The 18,186-nt window shown below is 37.0% G+C and overlaps 1 protein-coding gene across 50 annotated transcripts in view; it reads left to right on the top strand.

The window, feature by feature from the left end:
- The window catches only part of lrrc7 (leucine rich repeat containing 7), a 246,823-nt gene that overhangs the window by 153,350 nt on the left and 75,287 nt on the right, over positions 1–18,186 (top strand). For all 50 annotated transcript variants that reach the window (XM_073954196.1, XM_073954237.1, XM_073954223.1 and 47 more), the window contains 5 exons: positions 2,350–2,552; positions 10,914–11,031; positions 11,155–11,233; positions 14,670–14,759; positions 16,241–16,297. In XM_073954196.1, coding sequence (XP_073810297.1) covers positions 2,364–2,552; positions 10,914–11,031; positions 11,155–11,233; positions 14,670–14,759; positions 16,241–16,297 — 533 coding nt within the window. In that variant the 5' untranslated portion in view covers positions 2,350–2,363. The remainder of the gene's footprint in view (positions 1–2,349; positions 2,553–10,913; positions 11,032–11,154; positions 11,234–14,669; positions 14,760–16,240; positions 16,298–18,186) is intronic.

Genomic DNA, 18,186 nt, shown 5'->3' with positions numbered 1-18,186 from the left:
GGTAAAGGTGCCTGCTATGCGTGGTCCCCACTAGGCGATCCCATATGCTTATTCAGCCACGGTTAAGTCCCCCCCCCTGGGCGGACCCGTGTCTTCCCTCCCCGCTAACCACTCTTTTGCTATGCGTACTCCCCCTTTTAGGGCTAGTCCATATGTAATTCTGCCATCTATCCCCCCTTGGGTAACGGATGGCCTCCGCAGCGTCCTCCCTATCGGGATTGCACGCTTCCCAACGTACTGTCGTATTTTCCTAGAATTATCTAGATGCTCACGACTTCCCAAAAATATATATAAATCCGTAAAACTTCTGTTGAAGTAGGATAAATTAGGGCCAGGGACACGTTGGAGGACCGCGCCCCCCATGATGTGGGTGCGTCACGCTTGCTTGACTATCTCCTCATCGGGGGTGTTGGTAAGGTGCAGTCATTATGGCGCTTTCAATGGGCTCCCAATGCGTGGATTTTACAATCAAATCCACTTATAGTGCTGAAGTTCCCCCCGAAGGGGAACGTTCGAGGTTACTAAAGTAACCCTTCGTTCCCCGAGGAGGGGAACGGAAGCACTATACTCCGTCGCCATAATGACTGGCCCTTAGCTGTTGAAAGTCTCTTCAGCTTAAAAAGGATAGCGTCTGCTGGCGCCAGGTGAGCTTATATACTCAGTTGATTGCTTATGCCGCTCACCTGCGCAGGCTTGCGCTGCCAATTCATTCTTAATTGGCCCGTTCAATACTCTTTCAGACGAGTAGCTTCTGAACCGAACCTCCCAATGCGTGGATTTTACAATCAAATCCACTTATAGTGCTTCCGTTCCCCTCCTCGGGGAACGAAGGGTTACTTTAGTAACCTCGAACGATTTGTGATCCGTTACACCACTAGTAGGTACAATAAATATTCTGGCAGTGTAGAGTATATTCTAGACTAAATCCCTTTTCTACATGTTTTTTTTTTTTTTTTTTTTTTAAGTGTCCTAAAAACAACAGTGTAACAAATTTTTGATGTGTTGTCATTAAAAGACATATAATTGACATAACCAATCAAAATGCAGGATCAGTTAAACAGCTTGGATTTTATCGACAGTGCCTTACCCACTTTTTTCCTATTTCATATTCACAAATTTATGCATTTACATTGCATAAAGTTATTAATTCACATGTTACGTGATTTATGCATTTACAATAAATGCATACATATCATAAATTTAACAGTTTGTATAAATCATTTTAGAGAAGTAGAGTAATTGTTTTTTTGTTGCATAATTTGCAGACTTATTTTATTCTTTAACATAAGAAGACTACATTTATCTAGACAATTGCATATGTTTAAGAAAAATAAACTAGTTCATGACAATATATGGTATAAATTCAGAGAACAAAGTATAATAGTAAAGATTTTTTGTTATTGAGATATTTTGCATAATGATTCAATTTCTAACTAAAGAAGAATATATCTGTGTACATATTTATATGTAACTGTACAAGCTTAAAAACCAATTAAATGTTTTAGAAAATAATGTCAATATATGCATGAAAAATGGTGTCATTAATTTGAAACATTTTGATATGTTGTTTATTATTTAAGTATTTTTTTGTAAACAAATCTAAAAGGTCCTTGAATTTGACTTGAATCTGAAGTATTTAGAGTTTAATCTATCCATTGGGATGTATGTGGACTTTTTAGTATTGGGTCAAGTAAATTACTCTTGAGTAGGCGTCACAGTGTCGCAGTGGGTAGCATGATCGCCTCACAGATAGAAGGTCGCTGGTTCGTGCCCCAACTGGGTCAGTTGTCATTTCTGTGTTGAGTTTGCATGTTCTCCCTGTGTTTGTGTGGGTTTCCTCCGGGTGCTCCGGTTTCCCCCACAGTCCAAAGACATCCAGTGCAGGTGAACTGAATAAGCTAAATTGGCCGTGGTGTATGTGTGTGAATGCAGGAGTGCATGGGTGTTTCCCGGTGTTGTGTTGCAGCTGGAAGGACATTTGCTGCATAAAAGGTCCTGGATAAGTTGGCAGTTCATTCTGCTGTGGAAACCCCTGATTAATAAAGGGACTAAGCTGAAAAGAAAATGAATGAATGAAATTACTCTTAAGTAACTGAAGTAATTAATTTTTCAGACAAATAATACAAGAATGGATTTAAATAAAACTATAATTAGTAAATATTAATGATTTTCTTTTTGGAAGAAACACCCCACTCTGGTCTTACTGATGGTAGGAAGTAAGACACTCTTTTTGACACACACACATTATGTGTTGTATATCAGGATAGTGACAAACGATCATATGAGTCTGAAGACATGTTGGTTTTTCTGTAATAAACTGACCTGCGCTTGTCCTCTGTTCTCCTCCAGTGCAGTGTCTGGAGATGACGACTAAGAGGAAGATCATCGGCCGCCTGGTGCCCTGTCGATGTTTCCGGGGGGAGGAGGAGGTCATCTCAGTTCTGGATTATTCCCACTGTAGCCTGCAGCAGGTCCCCAAGGAGATCTTCAGCTTCGAGCGCACGCTGGAGGAGCTTTACCTGGACGCCAACCAGATTGAGGAGCTGCCTAAGGTGAGATGTCAAGTGTCAGTTTAAACATGCATACTATCTGCCTATAACATCACTGCTCTATAACATTACTGCAAACAAATTGTGCAAGAAATTATGATTATTAATGCGCATGCTTTCTTATTAAACTATAAAAGTGTTCCATATATTAAGGATGAACAGGCTTTGTTTTTAATGTATTAATCAGCAAGATTATATAAGCACCATGGACAGCTCCAATAATGTGTGCAAAGCACTGTAAAGGCCAATGGCTAGCGTCAGACTAATATGTAAGTCTGAGCTGCTTCACTGCAAAGAAACTTGCACTGATCTTAAAATATTTCAGTGCCTTGGTTTTGTTTTAAGAGGGACACCAGTAGTTTTTTTTTTTCTAAAGGCCCATTTGTAAAAAAATAAAAATACACAAAATACACAAATGTCCTAATTGGACTATATCCTAATCCTGGCTTAGTCAAAGTCCTGTTTGTGAAATCAGGCCTGAGTGTGATGTGATAATGTGGGGTGAATCGCCAACAAACTGCTGCTGATTACAACACATTTTTTAGGAGCCTGTCCACCATGCCCACCATTTAAGTGCATTTTCAAAAGGGATTTCAGGTGCTTTTTTATTAGCCTTTGTGTCGTATAAATAATGTAAGTAGTGCATTCATTTACAATTTGAAAACTGAAATCCAGATTTACATTGTTTATTTTGTTAGCACACATTGCTATTATTTAGGTGAACAATTAATCCGAGCAAGTTGTTTCACTGGAAATAAATTTATATATTTTGGGTAATCTTGCATCAAATCCTACTTTGTTCATGTCAATTTAGTGGTTTTAACCACATTTTTTATTCACACCCCTCTTACCATTAGTTTTCTATTAGCCAAAGATGCTCAAAAAGAAAACCCTGTACTCTACTCAATATTCTGTTTAAATTGAAACTGCACTCAACTGTTAGCTTAGCGTATGTGGTTGTGATTTGTTGTCCTACCTGACTTCAGTGTCTTCATGTATTAATTAATGTATTATATATTAATAGCTTAGTCCTTATTAATAATCCGTTTGTAAAAATACATTATTAACGAATCTAGAGGTATAGGCTACTGAAGAATAAACTGAATATCTATTGATCTTATCCACCCATATTTAAACATCATGTAGCCAACTTTCTGATTACCTGACTCGCGGATTAACGGTTGGACTCGTGAATATAACAAAGAACCGCGGATTACAAGGTTTTATGCGTCCCCAATATGCAATGTCAAGAGAGTGACTCCATTAGGTAATGCAGACTGCACACACTTGATTATGTAATATGTGAAGTCATGGACAACAATCAATATCATGTGTATATTTTTGGCTTGGAATAGCCTTCTGTTAAAGTTTTTGTGTTCATCTTTGCTACAGGCAAAAACAACTTCATTTCAAATCACTTGCAGAAATCTAAGAAGTGTCGACGAGTACGAGTACACAAATTAATATACTCACACTCATATCGTCTGTACTGTTAAAAAGTGGTATTGGTTTATCCCTAGAGCTAAGCTTGGTTTGCTTTATTATTTTGGGCTGTGCAAGCTAAATTCTCCAACAGTGATGATTACGTTGCCTCCCGAATGCAATAGAATCTGGATGCAGCCTTTATGATGCAAGCTGAGACTGCATCACTCAGCGATGCAATGTCAGACACAATCCACTCAAATAGAGCTAGTGACATCACTGTGACGGGTAGGGTTAGGGGTGGAGTCAGGTGAGCCCATTAAAAAGCATTGGATGCAGCCCTGATTGCACTGCACCAGGTCTGCAGCCAGACCCCTCTCCCCGAATGTGTTGTACTCATAGGTACTATTTGTTAGTCTGGTGATATATTTCACTAATTATCCAGCCTGATATGAATGAGAAACATAATTATTTAACGTTTTGTCAGTTGAGTCGCTAATTTGTACAGTTCTGTCGTAAAAAAATTTATGATTTTTAAAAGGAGACATGGCACCAAACCCCATACCTAAACCCAACCGTTATTGGGGGATCGTACCAAATAATGCGAATGAGATCGTTTCCCCTTGTGCTATGGGTAAAATGAGTAAGCTAAATTGTCTGAAGTGTATGGGTGTCTCCCAGTGATGGGTTGCAGATGGAAGGGCATCTGTTGTGTAAAACATATGCTGGATAATGTGGCGACCCTTGATTAATAAAGGGAATAAGGCGAAAAAAAAAATAAATGAATGTATCATGTTGGTAAGATATGGGGCACTATTTTGACGATCCATGCACAAAGTCCAAAGCACAGGGCGCAAAAGCATTAAGGGTGTGTCCGAATCCACTTTTACTATTTTAAGGACAGAAAAATCTGCTTTGTGCCACAGCGCATGGTCTAACAGGGTTGAGCTTATTCTCTTAATGAGTTATAGGTGTGTTTTGACAATAAACCAATCATAGTCTCATCTCTGTTCCCTTTAAGGGTCAGTTGCGTCATGCCATAGCTTATTTGTTATTTACATGGCGGACTTTGTAAAGTGAAAAAACTGAGCACTTTACTAGTGAGAAAACAGAGCATCTACAGCACGAGAATGAGCCTCCTCATTCCGTACTTGCACTTTCACTCTCGTGTATAAGGAAACATGTTTTATGCACAGACATCCATTAGCCTATACATAATTAATTTTGTTTGTTAAGCGCAAAGATTTGTTTTAAAACTAATTCTAAATTCAGTTCTAATTTCCAGCAAATGAATAAATGAGCAATAATAACGAAGTGTGGTCAAAAATGTTTGGAGTTATTTTAAAATACACATGCTATGCCCCATATGGTCTAAAACCTGACAGGTGGACAAATCTTAGCTTGTTTTTAATAAAACAAAAATAATATGCATATAATAAATAATACTGATACTAATAATAACATTATACAAAAGTAAATTGTCATTAATAAACTGAAAAAGTACCTCGAGATGAAGAAGGCATGGAGGCATTGGTTTTTATATTCATAAAACCACTGAAAATAATATTTTTTGTAATATTTTAATTAGGGATGCAGCGATATGGATTTTTTGGCCGATACCGATAACCGATAATTCTTTAGACTTGGAGGCCGATAGCCGATATGTATAGGCCAATAATTATAAATATTTTAAATTGTTATATGTTTATACAGCAAACTTCATAAAAGATTGAACTGCTCTTATGAAGTGAATAGTCTATACTCAAAGCAAAAAAGCTATGATTTCGAAATTGCAAGGTGATTATAGACCTTACTTACTGAGTTATTAATGCACAGCAAGCCACGCGGAGAAAGGACGGACTTTGAGGGAATAATCAGTGTGGCAGTGAGGCAGGCAGGTCTGTACAATTACGTAATTTATCGGCTTAAATATATCGGCCTAATTATGACATCGGATCAATAACGATAATCTTAAAAATAGCATTTATCGGCCGATAAGGATATGGGCGCCGATATATCATGCATCCCTAATTTTAATCCTTTAACTATTTTTCATTTGTAAAGCTATTTGCGTATTGCTGTTCACCCTGTGAGTATTGAGCAATGTTTAAGCGAGGCGCACAATTAATGCACTCCGCGTTGAACTTCAGGCCTCCTCTTAGCTGGTCTATTGAACAGACTATTCTAGTTCCTCAAAATAGCAACGCGCCAGCAATGCACCTCAACACACCTCCTTTTTTAGACCACAACGCCTATGGGCGCACATATGAGTGCAAATAAATTTGCTATTTAAACAGCGTGCTGCAAAACATCAAAACGACTCCTGCGTCGAGCTGAAACTAGCAAACAACAACTGTGTCGCGCCTTGCGCCGGGTGTATGATTGGGCCCATGGTGTTTCACCTGTACCTCGTTATTTTTACCTGTCGATTTTAACCTTGCCCACTACACCATTAAGTTTGATTCTACACCAGAAACATAAACTATCTATCATGCTCAATCTTATTATCTAGTTAGTTTCTCTGCAATTCCTTGCCACGTTTATTACACAACTTTATTTTATTTTATTTCCTTTTTATTTCCTTTTTTTTTGTGGGATGTGCCATTTCATCAACATTCTCAGACTCCCAAGATAACAAGCATTTGAGATTCATTTTTTTTCTGGACACCATTTTCTTTGATGTCTGCACAGATTTTCAGCTGCATTCTGTGTTATGACCCTTTTGTGGCACATTATCTAAAAACTCAAATCTAACTTGGCGGCACATTTCTGGCAAGATAACAAAGAACAAAATTGACCCACCGGTCGAAAAAAAAATCATTGCTTTATTGTGCTGCGATTGATCATGCCTGATGTTAATAGCTCCATAGGGATCTATTGTTTTGATTCATGAGCGTCTTTGCATCATATATTTGTTGCATTTAATCATGTTCAGTGTGAAAGTCTCTTAATGACCACAGCCATGTTTACAACTGGTGGAAGATCTGTTTTGGCCGATGGGATCAGATAAGAAAGAGACTTTACTGTTTGTATTTTTTTGTCTACTTTCTAGTTTCTTTAAGGAGAAAATCTATGGGCAAGTGTACAGTATGCAAGAGCTTTTCAAGGCTTTCAATGTATTATTAAGAAATATAGCCGCACATTTTACATAATGGAAAATAAAATCAACAAAAAACTATAAGCTGAATGCGCTGGGTTTGCACTAGAATCAAGATTGATAAGAGAACTTTTAGATTTTACATTTATTTTCACCTTGAAACCAAACTCGGAAAAGTTTAAAATCCTTCTGTGTTTAGGAATCAGGTCAGCAGGCAGATTCTTGTAGCTGTTTGAATGCATTCAATCACATCAAAATCAAATCAAATCCCTTTTATTGTCACATCATCAGCAGCACGTGTGCTATGAAGAGTGAAAAGCTTAGGTGCTGACTCCAGACAGTGCAAAATACAGACAGTACAAATACAACGACAATGTAATATTGACAGCGATATGTACAATGAATAGGTGTCCACAAAGTTGTAGGCAGTATTGTTTGAGGGTTTACATTACAAAAGCAGTCAAATTAAATGCATTTAGACTACTTCTTCAAGACAAGCTCAAAACACAATTTGTTTAAAAAAAAAAAAAAATATATATATACATATATATATATATAGATATATATATATATATATATATATATATATATATATATATATAAATAAATATTATATATATATATATATATATATATATATATTATATATTAATATATATATATATATATATATATATATATATATATATATATATATATATATATATATATATATATATATATATATATATATTAGGGATGTAACGGTATCAGAATTTCACGGTACAGTAATACCTCGATATGAATGGCACGGTACGGTATTTATTGAATCATTTACAGGAAAAAACAAAACTTATAAAAATACTCCAAAAAAGTGCCAAAAGTGTCAATGACATACAAATTAGCCATCTATCTGTAAGCTTTGAAACAGGAACTTCAATTTTAATAACAAAAAAAATATTAAACCATGTAAAAAATAAAGTTTCAATTTAGTATTGTTGAAAACTCATCACATTCAACATTTAATCACACTCAGCCCATCTACACAGATGAGAGCTCTGCTAGTCGGACTTCTCATCAAGCATCTCCCGCTGGATCTAATCTCACTATATTTATTAAACGGGATATTTCATTTATCTTGTTGTCTTTATCTAACGACATATTCCCTGACTTTGGTCATTGGATTCTATTACTTGTTCTCAGGTAACGTGTTTTGGCTGAGCGCAAAGATAAGTTAATGATTAATGTAACCACGTACATTCTGTATATTGACTGATCGCTTGCCTTTATTTCCTATAATGTATAAACTTATTGTATGTTATACTTTTAAAATGGCCATTATCGATTATTAAAACTGATACTCAGCAAAAGAGAGGGTGTGTTTCGTATTTTCACTGAAATTGAAAGGAGGCAGTTGTTATCGGCTCCGTTTTGTTATAAATATCCACACAGTGAAGATGACGCTCATATATGCAGCAAGACGCCTCAACATGTCTGCTGTGTAAGTTGCTAATATTAAAATGAAAATAGGCAGTTCCTTAAATCATGTTTACATTTTATTGTTGACAAAGTGAAACAACGAAGCCAGGGTGATGTGAATGAAGTTATAAAGTACACTGTTCCCTTTGAAGATTTACCCGTGTCCTCGGTATAATCTGCTTTTCCATATCAAACTGAGAAGAAGAGACTGCAGCCTTGATCAAACTTGCGAAGTCTGAACTTACACGGAGAAGATGCAGGACTGAACTGTGTGTGTTAGGCTACTTAATATTCAGGAAAAGCCCCAATCAGAGAGGCGAATGTCTGCAGCCCCGCTTCCGTTTTCAGATGTCTCCGTTTTCCATCATCCACACTGAGACGGAGCAGCAGCGTTTCAGAATGAAAACGGCTTCTCCAGCCTTCGAAACCGTTTTCGGCGCTCGAGAACTCCGGTGTAGTGTGGACGGTTGGCGTAACCGTAGCAAAACTTATGCGTTTTCAAACTAAAACGCATTAGTGTAAACAGGGCCTTAGAGTTTTCCAGCTCTTTTCATCCCCGCTTCTAGCAGCACACTCCATTTCCGCATTACTGGATCTGTAGCGACAACAGACCGCAAGGGATGATGGTCAAGCATGGGCTGATGGCAATTGTAGTTTTCGCTACCTCCCGTTCGCTTCATTCGCCTGAGCAAATTTTCTCAGAAGACCTATAGTTTTACCGAGTCATGCGACTTCGGTAATATCGAAAAAAATTAATATTGCGGTATGACATAATCAATAAAACTGTAACCATGACAGTAAAACAGAAGGGAGTAGAAACAGAAGGGAGTATAGCTTCAACAATAAAATAAGTCATTTGTCAATAAACAGTATTGATTAAACTTAGAAACGTGCTGAAAAATGCTGAAAGGGTGATAGAGTTTATTTCTATGCTAAAATATTTTAAATTAGTAAAAAAAAATGTCACTTTCGTCTTTGTGATTTTATTATACTCCCAGCAGAGAGATATTTTACAAGGATAAAAAGAACACAGTATCTGTAGATTTTAAAGGGTTTGATAGTGCCCTGACAGGGTTGACAAAAAGTAGAGACATAGCAATTATGAAACCTTATAAACTATATTTTGCAAACTGTTCTTCAGTATGGATATGTTTTTTCTAGTGTCATAAGATTTTAAGAATCTAGAAAGTATTTAAATAATTTGGGGTGTACATTTGAAGAAAATTGTCCATCGGGTTGCCACAGCGTAATGAATCACCAACTATTCCAGCATATGTTTAACGCAGTGAATGCCCTTCCAGCTGCAACCCAGTACATGCCACAGTCATATCACCCAGCAGCCTAAGACCGGTTACTCCCTGAAGCTAAGCAGGGTTGAGCCTGGTCAGTACCTGGATGGGAGACCACGTGGGAAAACTAGGTTGTTGTTGGAAGTGGTGTTAGTGAGACCAGCAAGAGGCGCTCAACCTGCAGTCTGTGTAAGTTCTAATGCCCCTGTAAAAGTGAAGAAGACACTATACTGTCAGTGGGCGCTGTCTTTCTGATGAGATGTTAAACCGAGATCCTGACTCTCTGTGGTCATTAAAAATTCCATTGCACTTCTCGTAAACAGTAGGGGTGTAAATTCCTTCCATTGGCCCTTAACGATCATGGCCTCCCTATCATCCCCATCCACCAAATGTCTCCCTACTCCAACAATAGCTGTAAGTGTGTGGTGAGCGCATTGGCGACATTGTCCTTTGGCTGCCTTCGCATCATCCAAGTGGATGCTGCACACTGGGGGTGGTGTGGAGAGACCCCCCTCATGATTGTGAAGAGTTTTGGGTGTAGGCCATACATAATAAATGCGCTATATAAATACACACATTACACAATAGGAAACACCCATACACACCCACATTCATACATTACAGACAATTCAGTTTACTTATAGCATGTCTTTGAATTGTGATGGAAAACAAAGGACCTGGAGGAAACCCTCGCTAAAATAGGGAGAACATGCAAACTCCACACAGAAATGCTGGCCTAGTCAGGACTCGAACCAGCAACTTGCTGTGAGGTGACAGTGCTAACCAATGAGCCATTGTGCCAAAATGTCACCATTCTGCTATAAAACTTTCAAATTTATAGACTTGAAATGCAGACTTTTCTCTTAATCTAAAGTCTAAAATGTGTTAAATATCGCTTGGTAGTGTGAAAAGCAAACAGCGGGACATCATACTGTACTGTGGGTGATTAAGAAGACTGTTACTTATTGTAGATTAGTGTAGATTGATCTGCCAAGGGGTAACATTTTTACAGGTGCCTTGATGGCTCTGCATATAAGTTTCTCTAAAGAAAGAACACATTTTAACCAAATCTTTGTATTTCTGTTTTCTTTTTTTCAGCAACTCTTCAACTGTCAAGCGCTCAAGAAGCTGAGCATGCCTGACAATGACCTCTCCAACCTGCCAACCACCATTGCCAGCCTTGTGAATCTGAAAGAGTTAGATATTAGTAAAAATGGTATAAGCCTAAATCAGTTTATTCTATATTTACTTTTTTAAATAGCATCTTGCACTAAATGCATTGGCAAGATTTTATATGATTGTACCTTAAAACCAATGTATCAAAATGGCTTTATTTCAGGTATTCAAGAGTTTCCAGACAACATCAAATGCTGTAAATGTCTATCAGTTGTGGAGGCCAGTGTAAATCCTATAGCCAAGTAAGTTAATCTTCTCACATTTATTAAATCAGAAACACAGAAAACTTCAATTAAAAGATTTTGGAAATGAAATATGAGTAAGGTTAAGGACATGCTTGGTGGTAGGGGTAGTTTTAAGGATGGGTTAGGGTGTAAGGCATAACTGTGAAATTATAAATTAATTTACATCAATTAATTACAGATTTAATTGCAAGCAGATAATTTTATTTAAATACACTTTATTAGGTACATCTTACTAGTACTGGGTTGGATGCCCTTTTGCCCACAGAACTGCCTTAATCCTTCATGGCATAGATTCAACAAGGTACGGAAAAATCCCTCAGAGATTTTCGTCCATGTTGACATGGTAGCATCACAAGGTTGCTGCAGATTTGTCGGCTGCACATCCATGATGCGAGGTCCCAAGTAGTTAGTTGAGTTACTGTTGCCTTAATATTTTCTCTTTTTTGGGCCATTCTGTGTAAACCCTACAGATGGTTGTGCGTTAAAATCCCAGTAGAGCAGCAGTTTCTGAAATATTCAGACCAGCCTGTCTGGCTCCAACAACTATGCCACATACAAAGTCACTTAAATCAGCTTTCTCCTACATTCTGATGATCGGTTTGAACTGCAGCAGGTTGTCTTGACCATGTCTACATGCCTTAATGCATTGCGTTGCTGCCTTGTGATTGGCTGATTACAAATCTTACACAAACCTTTAGAAGAGGTATAGCAGAAAATTTGGGCGGTTTTAAAACCTTAACTTTTCCAAAAATGGTTATCACCCTATGCCTAGACGTATCTAGTAAAGTGGCTGGAGAGTGTATATATATGTACATAATAAGTGTATTGTACCAAATGGTTCATTAAATGTAAGTACATAGTAATTAAGGCTAAACAAAGTAGGGAACATATTTCCTTCTTTCCCTCTTTTCTTTCTTTCTTTCTTTCTTTCTTTCTTTCTTTCTTTCTTTCTTTCTTTCTTTCTTTCTTTCTTTCTTTCTTTCTTTCTTTCTTTCTTTCTGTATTATTCATTATTATAAAATTTTGATGGATGTCAGGTTAAAATTTATGACCACAATTGATTAGATTCTTTCCATTTTTATAAACATTTTTAGAAATAGTCTTTGGTTAAATGAATTGCAAATATTTTATGGAATCCCTCAAATATAAGATAATTATTATTAATAATAATTATCAGTAAAGTGTATATAATCATGTAAACAACATTTGCCCTTTTCTCCAAGCACTGCTTACAAGAAATATTTTTTTCTCATGTAGTACAGGCATTTACTTAATTTCTTCACACTCTCTTCCACAAATGGAAGCATTTATTTGTGCTTCTAATCTGTGTTCAAGATAAGAATACTAATTGAACGTAATATCTCCTTTATTTTTGTATAATTCATCAGTAAACTCGTTTTTTTAATTAATATTGGGAAATGTATGCATTATTATTGCATATAACAAGCACACACCAGGGGCCTCATGTACGAAGACTTGCATTGAATTAATACTAAAACATTGCGTAAGGACAAAGCTGTAAATGTGCATATGCAGTAAAACATTCAGATGCATGAAACACTGCGTACATGGAATCCCATGCATGTTCTCTTTGTACATCCGAATAAACTTGACACTGAGCGCTCGTGCACAAGTGCAAAACCCCTCCCTGCCTCCTCCCTGTATAAATATGCTAATAAATCTACTTTGGCAAAACCAAATGAAAAAGCAATGGCGAAAGCAAGCAAAAACATAAACTTCACAGAATGGGAATTGGAGGTGTTCCTATCAGAGGTAGATCGAAGAAAAACTGTTATTTGCAAGTTTTCCCTCCGGAATTAATAACAAAAGGAAAAAAATAGAGTGGGAGAGTTTAGCTGACGCGGTTAACGCAGTGGGGTCTGAACATCGCACTGTGAGTGAATTAAAAAGAGATGGTCCGATGTAAAGGTGCAGGTTAAGAGGAGAACAGCGGTGCACCGTCAAAGTGTGGACCAAACAGGCAGGGTAACAGGGGATGCTAAACTAACACCCTTTGAAGAGAGAGTTGCCTCAGTTGTGGGCGACACTTTACTGTCTGGAGTAGTATCCATGTCTGTGGGAGACACAGACGTATTAGAGGAACACTTTGTTAGAGGGGTAAAGCAGCACCCCTCCGCTCTTATCAAGGCAGCGCCACCAGCATTTTAACTGCCCAATCGTCCACGCTACATCTCCGCTCTTGGTCAGTTTGTGGGTTGTTGAGGGGAGTTAATAGCCACGTCTTTAATGGATAATCGCGGTTCCCTTGATATGCAGTTAAATAATTATGCTCAAAAAAAATAAATAAAATAAAATAAAACAATCTTAGCTGGAATAATATCGTTAAATACATCACTCACCAAGAAGCCACCCTGCCACCTTGGATCCTTCGGATTTGACTATTGACAATGTCTGCTTATAAGGCCAACACTGCCTTTGCCATAGACAAGGGTTGTATACATTTGCAAATGCTTTTATAAGTTCTAAATCACACAATTGGTAAAATATATACATATATATATATATATATATATATATATATATATATATATATATATATATATATATATATTGTCACTTAACCCATTTTATCAATTATAAATTAAAAGCAATGTTTTTCACATGTGTTGGTGTGATACTTTGTAGTGTGCAATTTAACATAATTGCTTCTTGGAGTCGTCAATGGAAATAAAACAAACACACACTAGAAATGCATGTGCGCAAGACATGAAGTTGGCTTAGACCAACACACATTCTCACGGTAATTTCATTGTTAGTAAATCCAAACGTGAGCATGAAACCAGGCGTACGCAAATTTTTTGCGCACACGCAGCATTGATAAATGAGGCCCCAGAACTTAAAAATAACTCCACACAAAAAGAAATCAGACATCCATTTCTAATGCTTTCATCCCAAGCTTTAAGCAATAATTCACACACAAAAAAAGTTGTTTCAAATCTTTATGGGTTTTTAATCTCTTGAACATCTCTTTGATGATAGCTGAAAACCTGTAACCGTTGACTTCCATAGAAGGAAAAATAAATACTATGTCAATAGCTACAGGTTTCCTGCTTTCTTTACACTTTTCCTCTTTGTGAGAAGTAAGAAACTCAAACAGTAAATAGTGAGTAAATATTGACAGAATTTTCACTTTTGGGTGAACTATGCCTTTAAGATCTTTGATTCACAAATTCATGATAAAAGATCAAACATTTCAGATCCACTGCATGGTCTCTACAGAGAGTCTCTTTTTCATAACATGATTAAATCAGCCCTCAAGTGACTGTTTTTACAGGGATGCTAACAGAGTCACTAAAAGGGGAAGAGTAGAGGGATTACAGACGGCTCTCGCTGCTCTTGAAGTACTTAACGCTTATCAAATCTTAAGGGCACTGGCCTTTGAGAGGGTCTGATCAGCTCTCTGTTCCTACAGGCTCCCGGAAGGCTTCACCCAGCTTCTAAACCTGACACAGCTCTTCTTAAATGATGCCTTCCTTGAATACCTGCCTGCCAATTTTGGGAGGTAAGAGCTTCATCTTGGGGCTCTCTGTTCTTGCGCTGCCGGGGGATTGTGAAATAGCTGTTTAACACATACACAGCAGGTAAAACAAGTAACAAACGCTTCATGATTTTTTTTCCAAAGGTGCTGCTGACTTGAAATTGTAGCAGATTTTAGTAAAAAAAAAAAAACAATTTGTTTATACAAATAAAAAAACAAAAACTAATTGAGGAATTCTTTTTTGTGTAATGACAAAACAATGGAATGACACATGGATAAATTACTGAACTACAAAAATGCATTAAGTACTTTGTATAAAAGGTTTTTTAATCATGAAAGCTTCAAGATGCCTTTTGGGAGGAGAATGGAGCTAAATGCATTGCTCAGGTGTGACCCCCCCCACAAACCCCAACATCAACAGAGTCTAAAAATCTTGATTGTTTGTAGGTCTCAAGACTATTCAGATCAGGTGATTGGCCGGGCCATTCTATTCTATCAGTTGTTAGAGTTTCCTTGTCTGTGTTTAGGATTATTGTGTTGCTGAATTGTCCACCCCGGTCACATCTTCTTCATCTGGTAATCTAGGTGTTGGGGCTGAAGCAGATAATACTAGTTTACACAGATGAGGGGCATGCATTCTAAAAACTGAGAGATTTCAGCAGGTGTCTGAGCTTTCCATGGCTTTTTAAACCTCCCTTTCTTCATGTGTTCGATACAACGTCCCTGTTTCCTATACTTGTAACTTAATTTTTAAACTAAATAGTTTTGTTTTCTTTGTATGTATGTATTACTTTAGTTGTTACAGACCTTTGGTGAAATTTTCAAGTCAACAGCACCTTTAGAAATATGTTTCATGAGAAAAACGGTGACGTGTTTAATACTTATTTCGCCTGCTGTGCATGAGTCTGAGTTTGAGCCTCAGTTTTTGTAGTTGTCATCGTATCGGCTTTATTTTTAGATGTTATTTTTTATCCGAGGAGCAGCATGGTGCTGATTCTGGCAGTAATTTGCCTAAAGCTTTCCTGAATAAATGGGTTCCTGTGGCTCGTATCGGGTTCAGTGATGAATGTTTATTTCATATGCATTGGGGAAAAGGGGATCTATTATTACAGTTGACATTAGTCAAGGGCTGTTGAGTTTGGTTTTGATGAAGAATCTGGGGGAATTCACGGAGAACGAATTGCCTTGACAGCACTGTGTATTTGCTTAGGGCTGCCTGCGTTGTTTTAGCTTTTGATTTATTAGCTTAGCTTTATTCTCTTCTTGGTAATGACACAATTATAATTGGTACAGGTTTGAAAATTCATTGAAAGGGCACATTCATTTTGAATTGAGCGCAGAACTGCTTGGATATCTGGGTACATTCTATTCTGAGTGATTAGTGAATATGTGCTTTTTTAAATACTGGTACTGCAACACATGCAAAAGTGACCAAACTTGTTTAGTGCTTCTTTAGAAAAAGAAATATAATAAGATCTAAAAATAATTTGTAACTTGTTTTTCAGATTGTCAAAATTACGGATCTTGGAACTTCGTGAGAATCACCTGAAAACTATGCCAAAGTAAGTTACTTCATTGTTTTTGTGTTTTGGTTTATTTTGTAACTTTTAGTTTGTATTTCCAGCCCATTCTAATGTGATCACTCGATTGAATGGACATTATCAGTGGTTATCAGCTGAGAGATATGGGTCAGTATGGGCCTATTAATAGGCTGTTTCCGTCCGTCCTCATGGTCAATCAGCTATAGATCACATACTGTACGACTGCGGCCGGAAGTTAACAAAAATTATGAATATTATTTATTAAATTTCCCATGAATTGTATTTTATTAACTTCAACCCCCACCACAACCCTAAACCCAAACATCACAGTAATGTAAAAACAGATCTAGATCTGGAGTCTTCTCTATTAGTGTAGCTGATTAACCATGTGGATAGATGATAACAGCAGCCCCTACTAGCCCATATCTATCAGCTGATAACCCTCATTCAATCAAGTGATAACATTTGAAGTGGGTGGTATTTCTTGTTTTTTCACATTCTTGATTTTTCAGGATGAACTGGTGCATTTTAGCTACAGTATGGTGAAAATATCATATTTATGACTTGAGCACACATCAATGCTGCCACAAAGTCCAAATTATGACTGGGAAAGTTTCTGAGCTAAGCAAATGTCTATGGCCCTGTTTACAATTTCAGGCCTTGATGCCCAATTCCGATTTTTTTTTGCCTGTCCGTTTACACGTTATTTTAATTGTGATCCATTTCCTATTAATGTGTTTACACTTGCTATACAATTTACGATGTCGCGCACACATAAAGGCATGTTCTAGCATCTGCACAACACTAGCCACGATGAAATAAATTGTCTTGTTTTTAGCTCTGTGAAATATGCAAAGTTCGCCCAACTTTTAAATGATTTTAAGGCGGAGAAGGAGGGAAAGGGTCGACATCACTACTTGAGCCTATGGTTTATATACGGTGTCCTCCACCATTCAGAGGAATTTGTGGGTACGAGAGAGATCTCAGGTCTGGTGGAAGCAAATTGTGGCGACTGACCACTTTCCTCCGTGTTTCCTCTGTTGTTGTTGATGTTGTTTACAGCGTCAGCGTCTCCACACACGCTCTATGTCATTAAACCACAGAGAAGTACCACATTGTTGCAAGTACATGTATAATGATGGATAAAACGAAATGTCTCAATAAATCCGATCCGCCTGTTTACATGTCACATATCCATTTTACTGTATATCTGATTTTTTTCCTCATATGAATGAGGCCTGAAACCGATCTCTGAATATCCGAATGCATGGGTTTTTTTATGTTTACATGATTATAGAACAGATCCGCTCTGTCACATATGAGCAAAAAATCGGAATTGGGTCTCATTTAATTGCCAGTGTAAACGGGGCCCATGACAAAGCATGTGAAAAGCATAAGAATTGTGGTTACATTTCAATTGTGGTTACACTTTTCTCATTAATTTTCCTTAAACTGAAATATTATACAACAAAAAGTATAATTTACAGTGAATCCCAAGCTGAATCCCTATTATTCATTTTAATGTAAAATAATACAAACTGCTTAAATGCTATAGAAATATTTGATCTTTATTGTTAAACCTTTTCATTTAATAGAGTTGACAATTTTACACATTGTTGTGATTTAACTCAAGATGCTAACCTCAAACCAGATACCACAGGCATGTTTAAATTCACATTTTATGCATTAAAAAAACAAATGTATATAATTGAATGAGAGGTTCACTAAAAAATTACAGTAGAGGAGTTGAGAAATAGTCAGTCTGTTGTATCCTAAACATTTTGCACAAGGGACAGACACAAAATGAATTTGTATTAATGTGCTGGATGTGTTAAATTAATAAACTTGCCTTGTCTTGCCTTGCCTTATGTAACAATGGGAGTCTTTAGTTAATATTTAAGACAAAATAT

This window comes from Danio rerio, chromosome 6, assembly GCF_049306965.1.
Source record: "Danio rerio strain Tuebingen ecotype United States chromosome 6, GRCz12tu, whole genome shotgun sequence".
Lineage (NCBI taxonomy): Eukaryota > Metazoa > Chordata > Actinopteri > Cypriniformes > Danionidae > Danio > Danio rerio.
Note: the sequence above shows the minus strand (reverse complement) of the source record. Positions and strands in the feature narration are given on the sequence as shown.